This window comes from Bison bison, unplaced genomic scaffold, assembly GCF_000754665.1.
Source record: "Bison bison bison isolate TAMUID 2011002044 unplaced genomic scaffold, Bison_UMD1.0 scf7180017864345, whole genome shotgun sequence".
Classification (NCBI taxonomy): Eukaryota; Metazoa; Chordata; class Mammalia; order Artiodactyla; family Bovidae; genus Bison; species Bison bison.
In genome coordinates this window covers 4,277,238-4,292,890 of record NW_011494917.1, presented here as the reverse complement: position 1 = coordinate 4,292,890, position 15,653 = coordinate 4,277,238, and the positions used below count along the sequence as shown (strand labels likewise).

Below are 15,653 nucleotides of genomic sequence, written 5' to 3'. Positions count from 1 at the left end.
ATGCTGAAGCTGAAATCCCAATACTTTGGCCACCTGATGTGAAGAGCTGACTCCTTGGAAAAGACCCTGATGCTGGGAAGTATTGAAGGCAGGAGGAGAAGGGGACAACAGAGGATGAGATGGTTGGATGGCATCGCCGACTCAATGGACATGAGTTTGAGTAAACTCCAGGAGTTGGTGATTGACAGGGAGGCCTAGTGTGGTGTGGTCCATGGGGTGACAAAGAGTCGGACATGACTGAGCGACTGAACTGAACTAAACTGAATAGGAGTTTGTTTTAAAAATTTAGCTAAAGTGTAAGCATAGAAACACAGAAGAAAACTGGCTAACATTTTCATGCCTGGAACTGAACTCCCCTGAATGTAGAAAACTGTTAAGAATTACAAAATATCATGATAAAAAAAATTGCTGGCTCCATGGATATCGGGCTAAGGTTTTCTGAGAAGATTAGAGATATAAGAGACTTGTTATGGGGTCTGCTTGTGAAGGATGAAGAAGGAGCTGGAGATGGCGGGGAGCACCCGCAGACCATTGAGCAGCCGCCACTGTGCAAAAAGGAGGGTCATGCCTGGACAACCTCTAGACTGCAAGACAATCCCGATGAAAGTTTGACTGGACCACGTAAGTCCTTAAGACAAAGTCAACTGCAAGAGGAAACCCTAATCTGGCAGGAATGGGCCTGCGAAAATATGCCTGCAGTATGCCATCATTGACTGGCTGCAGCCCTGGAGCCGTGCAACCTCAGCCTGTAGGGGATATAGACAGACAGCAGCACACAGGGTCAGAGAACTAGGCATTTCCCAGCAGAAGAGCGGCCGCTGTGTTTCCACAGCCGCCACACTGCAGGCAGAGGAAGCACTGCCAGAGGAAGCATCACAGATTCAGCATTTAGGTCTTGTTTGGCCACTATTTGGCCTGTGATTTTTAGACGACTTAGCTTCGAGCCTTAATTTCTTCATCTGAACAATCAAAATAATAACTGCTGCCTAGATTATGGCAAAGAATTAGTAAAAAGATCATAGGCAATGGGTGTGAAAGTGCTTTGAAAAAGCACAGTAAAGCCAGAAAAAACAAAAAAACAAAAAACTCAAAACTGTAAATATTATGGAAAGGTTTTGCCCAAAGGCCGCAATTAGATTAAAGGAAAGAAACACCAATGTGATGTTAGAATCAAGGATATGGGATTTTTATTAAAGAAAAGCGCCATTAATCAACTTTCTTTCCAGACCAACTTTCATTTCTCTTTAAACATCTGACATACACCTCCAGTCCTACAGTTGGACTCTAAATATTCATGCGTTCATTTATCAGTTCATTGCCTCAGCAAATATTTATTGAGTACCTAGTAAATGCCAGGCCCTCATTAGCCACTGGGGTTACAGAATAAAACAAGCCCCGTACAGAATAAATGTTTACACTACCACATGTGTGAATGGGATTGGTGACTGTGAGTGGACCAGTGACCAGAAATTATTTTTTCATTTCCTTTATAGATACTCTTTTATGGCGTTAGCTACAGATGAGAACCATGTGAAAAACTGTCTTTATCAATTTTCCTTCTTGAAACTGCAGATTGTTCTCTGGCAGCCAGTAGCAGCTGAATATATTGTGAAGGGATACGAAGTCCATTTTTTTGTGAATGCATCTGATGTAAGCAATGTGAAAGCCCATTTAAATGCGAGCAGAATTCCATTCAGGTAGGCTTAATTCCATATTTATTGAGTAACTATTATAAGCACTAGGAAATGGAAACCTGCTCCAGAATTCTTGCCTGAAAAATTCCATGGACAGAGGAGGCTGGTGGGCTACAGTCCATGGAGTCACCAAGAGTCAGACACGACTAGCACCTGAGCATACAGACATTATAAGCACCTGTGATGCATTTGGGGCTTCCCAGAGGGCACAGTGGTAAAGAAACCTGCCAATGCAAGAGACTCAGGTTTGACTGCTGGATCAGGACGATCCCCTGACACAGGAAATGGCACCCCACTCCAGTATTCTTGCCTGGAAAATTCCATGGACTGAGGAGCCTGGTGGGCTACAGTTCGTGGGGCTGCAAAGAGTTGGACATGACTGAGCAACTGAGCACACACACACACAACACACACCGTGCATTTGCTAGTGGATGGTCTCATTGCTTCCTAGAAAAATGTATACTTACATTAAGCATGCCACATGGAAATCTCTGGAATGGACTTGTGATGAAGCCCAAGAGGCTGGCTCCATGACCTTGAATGAGTGGTTTACTGCTCAAGACCTTGGTCCCTTGTCTGAAATGGACTGTTAGACTCAGTGATCTGTGGAGCCTCTTATGGTTTCTCCCAGTTCCTTCTTAAAATTCCTCTACTCTGTTCCTGGACTTAGGAAGCAAAATGTCATTCACTTTAGTAGGCTTTGTGATATCACTTAAAAAAGCAGCTGCTAAAGGGAATTTTGCTTCAAGAGGTCAGCAAGCATTCTGTAATGTCTGGCTCTAAACTAAAATATGCATTAGGTATGCTTTCTGTTCAAAGCCCATGCCTTCTTCCTTTTAGAGTCTCCTGTCCATATCTCCTTTCGCATCCATTACCCAAGCATCAGTGTTTTCCTGCCGCCCTAGCACTTCCTGGATGCCAAGCAATCTTTGGATAACGTATTATGATTATTATAATAACATGTTATTAGTATCTGATGCCTTTCAGGAAAGGTACTGAGCTTTTCTATACATTGTATCTTTTAACCCTTATTAAACCCTGTGAGGTAGATACTATCCTCACTGTGTGTAAGAAAAAATGTTTCAGATTTACAAAGGAATTTCTGAAGGTCAACCAGCTAGAATGTGGCACATCCAGGACTCTAACTCAGAACTTTCTGATGTCAAAGTCTTGGCTTTTACCTGTTGGTCTAAACAAAAGTCTGAGCCACCAGGGAAGCCCCTGGAGAAGGGAATGGCTACTCACTCCCCTATTCTTGGCTGGAGAATTCCATGCAAGAGAATTCCTCTTCCATGGAGTCACAAAGAGTTGGACATGACTGAACAACTAACTCTAAATAAAAGTACAGAAAGCTTTATTAGAATGGCAGCTAACTTTTTCTTGTTCATTCCAGGTGACAGAATGGCTCAATTTCGTCTTAGTTAAAATGTTTGTGCCTAAGTTAACTGTGTGACCCCTTGCAAGAGGAATTAAATGAGATCACTTTCCTATACCTTCCTTATTCCTGTGTTCATTTAAAAGGCATTAATAAGTCACCGTCAAGAAATGTTGATAATGTTGGAGAAAGGGTCAGGTTTTGAAGGCCCTGAAAGCATACTCTACAGGAGCCACTGTCTCTTCAGCGCCCATGCGGCTCTATGCAGAGGGCTTGTGAATTTCAGCCCGTCATGCTAGTGGTGTTTTCACCTTGAGCTTGCTAGATTTCTTAGTGACTTTCCCCCCACACTTGCCTGTTGTGTCTGCGATGGGCCACGAGGGAAAATTAGAGCCCTGTTTGGAAACCAGCTCATACTCTTGTTTCATCACCCAGGGTCCTGGTGGAAAATGTGGAAGATCTTATCCGGCAGCAGACTTCCAATGACACCATCAGCCCCCGGGCATCCTCCTCCTACTATGAACAGTATCACTCACTAAATGAGGTAAGTTGTCAACGTTTCTCTCCAAACTGCCTGTTTTCATTGAATGAGCATTGCCATTTCAGCCATGGGAAATTATTAGAGAATCATAATTAGTGGAAGAGGGTGAAAAAAAATCACTATTAGATTGATTATACAGAGGTAATTGGTCCTTTTGTAGACATCTTGCCTGGAAAGATTGCATCATATTTTGGACTTTGCCCCTCTAAGCAGGCTATTTGTCCATAGCTAAGAATATCTCTGATTGTCAGGAGTAACACTACATTCTAAGGAACAACAGAAAATTAAAAAATAAGACCTTTTTATTGAAACTGCCACACACACAAAAAATAGCACTCCAGCCATTATCCTAAATGAATTCTTACCAAATAACTGCCACATTATCTCACTGAATTAAAGGAATTTATTCACTTATATTTAGGATGCAAAAGTGTTTAAATGTATTTTATTCTTTTCAGAAGGAACCTGTTTAAAATACTAATAGTAATAGTAATGATTATGATGATGCCTGTATTTTAATATTTAAGAAATTGGTTTCTTTTCCTCTTAGTACTTACGGGTTCCAATTTTCCTAGAGGAAACCTAAGCTTGATACCATGTTCAGTTGACCTCAATAAGCTTTCACATCATACTTTAAGAGCCATTTCCCCGTATTTGTTCCCTTAAAGGCTAAACCCCTTTCTTTTCAATATAATACTCTCCAAGTAGTACAAAATCCCTTGATACCTTTTATTCTTTCATAGGAGTACTGCTATATTCCTTAATAGAAGTTGTGTTTTTTTTTTTTTATCATTTTTGGCTAGGCGCCCAGAAACTGTTAAGAACCATATCCATACTTTTGTGACATCTAACACTTAAATAATAAGCATCAATTTTCTATTTAATCTTCAAATGCATCTGTTCCTTTCCAGTTAGTTAAACCAGAACTCAGTCTTCCCTAGTGGCACAGATGGTAAAGAATCTGCCTTCAATGCAGGAGAACTGGGTTCGATCCCTGGGTCGAGAAGATCCCCTGGAGAAGGGAATGGCTACCCACTCCAGTTTTCTTGCCTGGAGAATTCCAGAGACAGAGGAGCTGTCAGGCTACAGTCCATGGGGTCGCAAAGAGTCGGACATGACTGAGTGACTAACACTTTCTTTCAAACCAGAGATCAGCAGGCTTCTAGGACTGATGTGCCGGGCTGGTGGACGGGGATCTTAACATTTCAGCCCTCTCCTTTCTCTCTCCTACCTTGACTTTGTCTGTTCCACCTAAACTATCTCCATCCAGCCGCCTACATCAGCCCTGCATGAGTAACCTTGAGGCCTGGAGTTGAGAGGTTGGGTAGGCAGGATTTACAAGTGGAGAAGGTGACAGTGTCACTGCTGTGTTGGGTTTGGTGGGAAGAACGAGATGCCTTAAACAGAAGTATTTAAAATATGTTGCTGGGTTTTTCCTGGCAGACCAGGAAAAATTCCTTGCGTTAAGTGCCAAGGGCCTAGGTTCAATCCATGGTCAGGGAATTAAGATCCCACAAGCTGTGTAGTGCAGCCTAACTAAATAAACAAAGGATTTGAACATTTAAAAAGAGTATTTTTGGGGGTATATTTTAAATATTTTGTTCAAAGAGGTTATTTTTTTTTTTTCTTATCCTCTCCCCAGGAAAGAGTTGGAAAGACATGGGAGGAAAACAGTATTAGTTAGCCACAGTAGTAGTAGTGTTAGTCACTCAGTCTTGTTCGACTCTTTGTAACCCATGGACTGTAGCCCACCAGGCTCCTACATCCATGGGATTCTGTAGGCAAGAATACTGGAGTGGGTTGTCATTCCCTTCTCCAGGGCAACTTCTTGACCCAAGGATTGAGCCTGGGTCTCCTGCGTTGCAGGCAGATTCTTTACCACCTGAGCTACTGTCTGTTGTAACAAAGTGCCATTTATTGAGTGGCTTAGACAACAGAAATTTATTCTCTCACAGTTCTGGAGGTTGGAAGTCCAAGAACAAGGTGTCAGGAGAGCTGGTTTGTTCTGAGACATCTCTCCTTGGCTTGTGGATGGCCACCTCCTCACATGGCCTTTTCTTAGTGTGCGCACATCCCTGAAGTCTCGCTGACCATTGTAGTCTCCACTTTCTATTAGAATCCCAGTTGGGTTGGGTTGGGGCCCACACTGACACTTCATTGCAACTTAATTACCACTTTAAAGGCCCTGTCTCCAAATACAGTCATGTTCTAAGGTATTGGGGATTAATATACACATTTGAGGGGGAACACAATTCATTTCATCACAATGACATTTCAGAAAACAGTTTGGACATCTTCATCCTTCCCATCCTGAATCTTTTCTAAGAGGTTTGTAGCAATTGCAGCAATCTTTCTCCCCCAAATTCTGCCTTTCTTCCCCTTTAGCTCTGCTCTTCAGTCCGCATTCATGTTCACTTGGAGAGCAAAAGGGGTTTCTTTTGTCATTGACTCTCACTAGGAAATTTTAAGTAAGCTACAGTAGGGGAGAAAAACAAATGACCAAAAAACACGTCTTAAAACAAATGGCAAAAGAAGAGCATTATTCAAAGGATGTAACCTTGATTATTGCAGATTAGATTTAAAGTTTTCTATAAAGCTGCCTTACTATAATTAATATAATACAGCCTCCCTTGTTGGAGGAAATCTACTGAACTGTCAGTGCTGTAACACAAAATAGGTGGATGGAGCAGTTCTCTTAGATGTGTGCGTGCCTTAGAAGAGTAGCACAGTAAACAGAGGAAATCACAGATGGTTAAATTTTCAACACCACAGACACTGACAGCATTGGTACTTGGCAGCAGGTAGACCTTCCAGAAGCATCTTAATTCCTCGCACAGAACAACCCATCACACATACCACTCGCCCTAGTTACGCTCCTGTAAGAAGACCCAAGGATAAATGGTACTCCTCTTCCCTTCAGCTAGGACTGCTATTTGAAATTACCTTCAGCAAATTTCCTAGAAATGAGGCCAAGGGTTGGTTATTTCCATTACAAAAGATGTAAACATTTTTAAATGGCCCCTGAGAAGTTGGTCTACTTTAAAACATGATCAGGCTCCACCACTCAACACCTGCTTTGAAGTGGGGGCTAGCCTAAAGTCAGGACTAGAAATTTATTTGTTTGTTTCCTCCTACTATAATCTTGTCAGAATCGCAAACCACTAGACTTCCACCTAGGAGAGAGTTTTAGAATCAAACTCCTTCCCTGGATAGAAGAGATTCTTTTTTCCTCCAGACTGTTCTCCCCTTTGCTTCTCATCATTTCACACCCCTTGTTGTGAGTCCACAAGTCTCCACTGGGAAAAAAAGGCAGCTCCATTTATCCTGTGCAAAGACAGTGCCCGGGGCTTCCTTAGGTTACCCTTGAAAAGTGAATATTTTTTTTAAAATCTCATATAAAAATGAACTCTTGAATGGTAAATAGGATTTCATACACAGAGGTGAGGATTCGACATTATCAGCCTTTAAAAATAACTTAAGGAGTTATCCTTTAAAGATGATATTTCCCTACTTTGTCGTAAGTTTCTTAGTACATTTCCACTTTCCCTAAACCTTGATACTTCTCAAAAGTTTAATTTTATTGATTTTCCTAAGCAGCAGAAGAAACACTCTGCCTCAAGTGTTTTAGTTCCTCTTTATCTCCACAAAATTTTTTCTAGAGGGATAACCCTTCCTGGAAGAATTTGTCTGTTTCCTTTGTCAGGGAAATGCTTTGAACTTGCTCTGTGACCACTGGTTTCTGCTTTGATAGATCTATTCTTGGATAGAAGTTATGACTGAGCGGTATCCTGATATGGTTGAAAAAATCCACATTGGATCCTCATACGAGAAGTACCCACTTTATGTTTTAAAGGTATGGGAAGAGTCATTGATTTTTCAACTTTGGGGAGGTATTAATTCTCCAGTGGTGCTTGTTATTACTTGGATTTTCTTTTGAGTTCTGGAAATATGTGTATTACAAATGATCCTCAACTTTAATATCCAGATCTTCAGTGATTGGTGATTACCTTTAAATTGTTTTCCTTTGCTACTACAGTGTTGACCTAAGAGTAGTAACCTCAGTTTTAGAATCTACTCTGTGACATAGATAAGTCATTTAACCTTTCTGGGTTTCAATGCCTACCTTCATAAAACAAGGAGAGTGGTCTGGATTATCTTTCAAGTCCTCTTTTATTTATACCACCACAACCACCACCCTCAGCACCACCACTGACTGACTGACTTAGGCCAAAAAAAAGGAAAGGGATCTGTTTTGAATAAACATTGACATTACTATAGTTTTTAGAACCAAAGGAGTTGAACAACAGGAACTAGGAAAGAATAGGAACCAGAGCAATGCTGGGATTCTTGGCAGTAGGGCTGATATGACCGTTTCTGCTTCAGTTACCATCTGTCTGGTTATTTATTCTCAGTTGAACAAACTGGTCTTAGTAAAGTCAGTGAATTGGGCCACAGGAAGAATATTGGGAACCATGAAACCAAACTGATTTCTGCCTGTTCATTTCTAATTCTGCAGTTCTGTTGCTATTTTTAAAACCACTCTTTCTCCTAAAAAAAAAAAAATTAAAAAGAAGGTCTGAAAAAATTTAATTATTGGAGAAATACATTTGATTTAGTAAAATTTCATTCACACATGGTTTCCTCACATGTTCTAAACTGTGATAGGTGAGGCTCTTTGATTGTCCAAAGATAAGATTTGGAGTCAGGATTTCTGGGTTTTAATCTGTTCTGACAAGAGCTTGCAGTACAAAGTCAGACCCTAGGCAACATTGGGTTCTCTTGGCAGCTGAGTTAGTCTACTGGGCTGGATCCATGTAATCATGGCATACCCACCTATGACATTTACTTTTTGCCCTGTTGTATGTACTCTTTGGAACTTGTGTTTCTGGGACCTGATATACATGTTGGAAAACCATGCTTCCTGCAAGCTTTAGTCCCAGTCTCAATCAAGGATGTGCACATCATGGGAGTCCCTAGGGTTCCTCAGTGTCAGAATGGGTACCAAGAGAATTTGCTCAGCCACAGTTAAACAGAAGGTCGAATAAAGCAACTAGTCAAAACAACTCAGGATTGTCTTTTAAGTTGAGGAGATTAAATCAGTTGGGAAATTCTCTTTGTACAATTTGATCCTTTGTGGCCAAAGCTTTCCACACTTGCCTTTTTGTTGGACATCAGTAACTTCAGGTTTGTTAAGAAGAAAACTCCCTGAGTGGTATAGATGGCAATTTAAAAATGGAACCCTCTCTTTTTCTTGCTTTGGAATTCCAACTCCACATATTTCTTTGATTTTGCAACACTCTTCTCCCTTCCCTCCATACTCTAAAATTGTGTAATATTTAAAAGTAGATGAATGATGATTCATTTTATATAGAGGTGTTTGTGAGAATTCTTCTAAAGTCATCAAACGCTATCATTGAAGACAAGTTGGTAGTTCTTATTCCAGAAAGTTGGCGGCTTACACTAGTACCCTAGATGGTAAATCAGAATAAGGTCTCTGTCCCCAGACCTGTTGATAATAAATTGATGTCAAGTTAGATGTGTGTTTATTTTTGTGTGAAATAAGGAAATGATCTACACGTTGAATAAAAGTGTGCACCCTGGGAAAATGGTGAGGGAGTCCAAGGTTGTCTTGGGCACCACTAACTTCCCTCTCCCAAGCCTTTCTTTGTGCCCACTTCCCACAGAGAGCTGCCCACCCAACACAGGCTCATTTCATTCTAACTGCAGTGTGAAGATATGGCCTGAAGCACTAGTTCTTGGGTCTCTACTTCTGCAATTTCTCATGTAGCTCTGGTATCATCGGGTATTTGTTTAGGAATAAAAAGAATTTTAAACCAAGAATTTTCCAAGGAATGAAGAGAATAGGGGATATTTCATAGATTTGCTAAAAGGATGAAATCGAAGCCCTGGTATTCAGGAAGTTATTATCCTAAAGCTGCTTCTTACTTGTTTTTTGATTTTCTCTGAGCAGGTTTCTAAAAAAGAACAAAGGGCCAAAAATGCCATGTGGATTGACTGTGGAATCCACGCCAGAGAGTGGATCTCTCCTGCTTTCTGCTTGTGGTTCGTGGGCTCTGTAAGTATTCACATTCTCTGAAAGCCCAGAGCTTCTCAGGATGTGGCCTCAGACCACTTGCAGTAGATTCAACTGGCCTGTTTATTAGATGCGTTTTCCTAGGTCACCTCCTAGAATTCTCAGCTTGAAATCTCTGGGGGTGAGACTTGGGAATCTACAATGATCTCATGCTTCTTAGGTGACTTTCATGCATATTGAGAACCATGAATTTAAGCATTTAAATTACCCTAAAGATTATCTGCCTTATCTTTTCTACATTTCCAGCTGGTACTAAACACTGGCTTCCCCAGTGGCTCAGATGGTAAAGGATCTACCTGAAATGTGAGAGGCCTGGGTTCGATCCCTGGGTTGGGAAGGTCCCCTGGAGAAGGGCATGGCAACCCACTCCAGTATTCTTGCCTGGAGAATCCTCGTGGACAGTGGAGCTGGTGAGTTACAGTCCATGGGGTCACAAAGAGTTGGACACGACTGAGTGACTAAGCACACAAACACTGGAGGGCTTCCCCGGTGGCTAATATGGTAAAAGAATCGGCCTGTAATGCAGGACACCTGGGTTTGATCCCTCGGTTGAGAAGATCACCTGGAGAAGAGAATGTCTACCCACTTCAGTATTCTTGCCCAAAGAATTCCATGGACAGAGAGAGCCTGGCAGGGTACAGTCCATGGGGTCGCAACGAGTTGGACATGACTGAGTAACTAACACACTTTTCAAACACTGCAACATAATTAAGAAATAGTATCAGGAAATGGCAACCCACTCCAGTATTCTTGCCTGGAAAATCCCATGGACAGAGGAGCCTGGAAGGATACAGTCCATGGGGTTGCAAAGAGTTGGACGTGACTGAGCGACTGAGCACACACACCTACAGTTGTAATACATTTACTAACTAAAAGAAAGAACTGAAGCAATTGTCTAAATTGAGTCCCAATTAATTTTTTTCTTTTGCTTTGAATTATCCAGGTATCTTTTGCCATATTCTGCTCTTAGAAATTGAACATAAAGTACCCCATTGCAGAGCAGATTATATATTTTTTCCATATATCGTAGTAGGTACTTTTGTCCCTAAAGAAGGCCTTGTAATCAAAAAAATCCATGTATGAGACAAAGAGTATGTCGTAATAGTAAAAATTATAATGACTGTAAATCTATATAACAAATGAAAACAGTAAAAGTCACTTTTCTGTTCCCTATAACTATATTTTTTTGGCCCACTTAATCAGTGCTCAGCATCCGCTTCCTGCATTGGAAATTTAAATTAATGCTGCAGGTTTAAACTGAAATACAACTCTGGGGTCCAGAGAGGACTTAAACAGTACCTACTATTGGGTTAAATAGGTTCTTACCATTGGATAAGGTCTAAATTATTCATCCACACACTAAGACTTGGATAGCTCTTTGTTGTATTTTTAATGGTCATGAGCATGATAGCTTATTTCAGAATCTTCCATTCAAAATGTCTTATATGCTTTTATGTACAGATTTATTCTTTGTCGAATGGTTATTGGTTAACTTGTTGGCAGGCATTGTTATTCTTGTCTAGGATTATAAGAAAGACAAAGCTTCAGTGTCCCCCAGGCAAAGAGAGCTGAGCGATCGTCTGTCACGGGATGGGAATTAGTCAAGCCTTTATCTCCTGCCCTCTAATTGCTCACTCGCTCTTGTGCTCTCTCCTCTGCCACCCTTGCTCCTCATCTTTATTCTTGTTTTTTGCTTTTTTAACTGCAAGACAGTGGTTTCAGTTATATTACTTATCTTTCTGGTGAATCATTCCATCAACGAACATTTATGTGTTGTCTTTGTATGTCAGACATTATTTCTGTAGCGATCATCCTCACTGAGTGATTCATTCACTAGATATAGAACCATAACTGTAAATATATTTATAGATTACTGTGAAAACTCATCAGAAAACATATGCTTGGAGAGCCCCGTGATACACAGATTAAATTCATAGTAAAGAATTAGATTCATGAACATGTTCAACTTGGTTGAAAATGTTATTTTTAAAAATCATGTCTTTCAACACAGTTAAAATACACCAAGTCAGAATTTTAAGGCTTATAGAGAGAGATTACATGACTTCAGGATCATGATTAAATATCTAGATGGCATACTTTTGAAGTATAAATAACTGGATAAATGGCAGATATGAAAATATTTTTATAAATAACAACATCATTCACAAAGTTAATTAAGAATATTGATTTCGCCCTGGTAGCTCAGATGGTAAAGCATCTGCCTACAATGCAGGAGACCTGGGTTCAATCCCTGGGTCGGGAAGATCCCCTGGAGAAGGAAATGGCAACCCACTCCAGTACCTTTGCCTGGAAAATTCCATGGATGGAGGAGCCTGGTAGGCTTCAGTCCATGGGATTGCAAAGATTTGGACACGACTGAGCAACTTCACTGGTTCACTATCCCTCCTTGTTTTATATTTTATTTATTTTAGGTAGGATTTTTTCAGCGAAATATATGACTTTAACCATTTGGTTTTTATTTATTTAAAAATATTTTGATTATGTATTTATTTGGCTGCGTTGGGTCTTAGTTGCTGCACTTGGAATCTTAAGTTTTGGTGTGCAGGATTTTTTTTTTTTTTTTCTTTTCAGTTGTGGCAGGTCAACTCTTAGTTGCAGCATGTGGAATCTAGTTTCCTAGCCAGGGATCAAACCTGGGCCCCCTACATTTAAAGTGTAGAGTCTTGGTTGGTGGACAACTAGGGAAGCCCCTCCAACCACTTTTTCTTATTGAAGCATAGTTGGTTTACAATGTTGTGTTAGTTTCAGGTACACAGAAAAGTGAATCAGTTTTATATACATTTTTTCAGATTATTTTCCCTTATAGATTATTAGAAAATATTGAGTATAGTTTCCTGTGCTATACAGTAGATCTTTGTTATCTATTTTATATATAGTAGTGTTCAGAGAAGGCAATGGTACTCCACTCCAGTACTCTTGCCTGGAAAATCCCATGGACGGAGGAGCCTGGTAGTCTGCAGTCCACGGGGTCGCTAAGAGTCGGACACAACTGAGCGACTTCACTTTCACTTTTCACTTTCATGCATTGGAGAAGGAAATGGCAACCCACGCCAGTGTTCTTGCCTGGAGAATCCCAGGGACGGGGAAGCCTGGTGGGCTGCCATCTATGGGGTCGTACAGAGTCGGACACGACTGAAGAGACTTAGCAGCAGCAGCAGCAGCAGCAGCAGTGTGTATATGTTAATCCCAAACTGCTAATTTGTTCCTCCCCCACTTCCCCTTTGGTAACCATTAGTTTATTTTCTATGTCTCTGTATGTAACCCTACCTTTAATCCCCACATGCCTGAAGGAAACACAGGTTGCCCCATTACCAAGTTCCCTTGGCCAATCAGAAAAATACCCCAGGTCCTGAGGATCCTGAAACGTTACCTGACTAATCCATTCAGGTCATCCTTCCACTGGGGCCCACATCTCCACTTACAGGCGTTAAGAAGTCTCCTCATTGCAGTTTCTCTCTACTCTCCCTTTCCTCATCCGTTCCTCTGAGGTCCTGGTTTCATTCTGTTGTTGCTCCACAGATTGTCACCGATTCCCACTTGCTCTGGACTGTCATTTTCTTTAAGCGAAGACCTGAAGAGGCTCTCCATCAGTCCAGATGGTGCCTTTGTGCATAATCAAAAGGGGGCATGCACTGCTGAAACAATCAGCTCCCCATATGCCAAAAAAAAAAAAAAAAAAGAATCTGGACTCCTATCTCACACCATATGCAAATATTGACTAAAAGTGGATCAGACACCTAAGTTTAAAAGCTACAATTACAAAAATCTTAGAAGAAAATTTAGAAGTAGTGAATCTTTGTAATTTTGGATTAGGCAACGAACTATTAGATCTGACACCAAGAGCATAGCAACCAAAGAAAAAAGAGATAAATGAGACTCTATCAAAATTTGGGAGAATGGCATAAAAACCTTTCTGCTTTTCAAAGGACACTATCCAGAAAGCTAAAAGACAACTCACAAAATGGGAGAAAATCTTTGCAAATTATAGATGATGAGGGACTCATATCCAAAATATATAAATAAATTTAACAAATAAACAATGCAAAGATAAATAATCTAGTTTTTAAATGGGCAAAATATCTGAAAAGACAATTCTCAGAGAAGATATACAAATAGTCAATAAGCATATGAAAAGATGCTCAACAGCATTAGTCATTAGGGAAATGTGAGTCAAAACCACAGAGATACATACCACTTCCTACCCAATGAAGTGAAGTGAAGTAAAAGTCGCTCAGTCGTGTCCAACTCTTTGCGACTTCATGGACTATACAGTCCATGGAATTCTCCAGGCCAGAATACTGGAGTGGGTAGCTGTTCCCTTCTCCAGGGGATCTTCCCAACCCACGGATTGAACCCAGGCCTCCTCCATTGCAGGCGGATTCTTTACCAGCTGAGCCACAAGGGAAGCCCTCCTACCCAATAGGATGACAAAAATTTTTAAATAGCAAATAACAAATATTGGTAAGAGTGTGGAAAAACTGGAACTCTTATCCATTGCTGTTGGGATCATAAAATGGTGCAACCATGTTAGAAAACAGTTTGACAGTTCCTCGAAAGTTTGAGCATAGAGTTTCCATTTGACCCAGCAATTCCGCTCAGGTATATAGCCAAGAGACTTGAACACATATGTTTACAAATGTTCATAGCAACAGTATTCATAAGTCCCAAACTGGAAACAGGGACTTCCCTGGCAGTCCAGTGCTTAAGAGTCCATGCTTCTAAAGCAGGGGGCACCATTCAATCCCTGGTTGGGGAAATAAGATCCCATATGCTGCATGCTGCAGCCAAAAAATTGAAGAAAAAAAAAAGTAGAAACAATCCAAATGTCCATCAGCTTATGAGTGGACAAATAAAATGTGGCATATCCTTATAATGGAATACCATTCAGCAACGAGAAGGAATGAAGTACTGATTCAGGCTATAACATGGATGAATCTTGAAAACATTTTGCTAAGTGATAGAAGTCAGACAGAAAAGGCCATATATTTGATTATTCCACTTACATGAAATGTCTAGAATGGGCAAATGCACAGAGACAGAAAGTTGATTAATGGTTGCCAGAGGCTGGGGGAAGAGAAGGGAGAAAGGGGTAACTCCTAAGGGAGTTTTTTGTATTGATGGGGATTGTGAGAGCTGGACCGTAAAGAAGGCAGAATGCCAAAGAATTGATGATTTAGAACTGTGGTGCTGGAGAAGACTCCTGAAAGTCCCTCGGACAGCAAGGAGATCAAACCAGTCAATAAGATTGGGGAGATCAAGGGAGATCAACCCTGAATATTCACTGGAAGGACTGATGCTGAAGCTGAAGTTCCGGTATTTTGGTCATCTGATGCGGACAGAGTACTCACTGGAAAAATCCCTAATGCTGGGAAAGATTGAGGGCAGAAGGAGAAGAGGGCATCAGAGGATGAGATGGCTGGACAGCATCACCGATGTAATGATCATGAACTTGGGCAAACTCTGGTAGATGGTGAGGGACAGGGAGGTCTGGCGTGCTGCCGTCCATGGGGTCACAGAGTCGGACACGACTGGGTGACCGAACAATAGCAACATTGATGGGGGTGGTGATGAAAATATCATATAATTGGACAGTGGTGATGGTTGCTTAATTCTGTGAAATATAAAACCCGCTGAACTATGCACTTTAAAATGCTGAATTTTCCGGTATATGAATAATGTCTCAATAAATTGTTAAAAAATAATAGGTCCCCCTTCCTCTGGGATTCCAGCTGCAGCCCCACATGATGCTGTATTTCAGCTCTCACTCACCCTTTCTGTTTGGAGCCCTGCTTATTAAACAAATTTCCGGGCTAATATTTGATCTTCTCTCAGAGACTAACTTTTTGCTGAAAGACTTCCATCCAACCATTGCTAAAGTAGGAAGGAAATAAGGAGAATGAAAAAGACAAAGAAACTGACCATGACATA

At 40.8% G+C, this 15,653-nt stretch overlaps 1 protein-coding gene across 2 annotated transcripts in view; it reads left to right on the top strand.

The window, feature by feature from the left end:
* Positions 1-15,653, top strand: part of CPB2 (carboxypeptidase B2 (plasma)) — a 59,008-nt gene that overhangs the window by 18,515 nt on the left and 24,840 nt on the right. The window contains exons 3-6 of one of the 2 annotated variants that reach the window (XM_010854632.1): positions 1,573-1,697; positions 3,505-3,613; positions 7,362-7,463; positions 9,582-9,686. In XM_010854632.1, coding sequence (XP_010852934.1) covers positions 1,573-1,697; positions 3,505-3,613; positions 7,362-7,463; positions 9,582-9,686 — 441 coding nt within the window. The remainder of the gene's footprint in view (positions 1-1,572; positions 1,698-3,504; positions 3,614-7,361; positions 7,464-9,581; positions 9,687-15,653) is intronic. The other variant, XM_010854633.1, reaches the window with a different exon arrangement.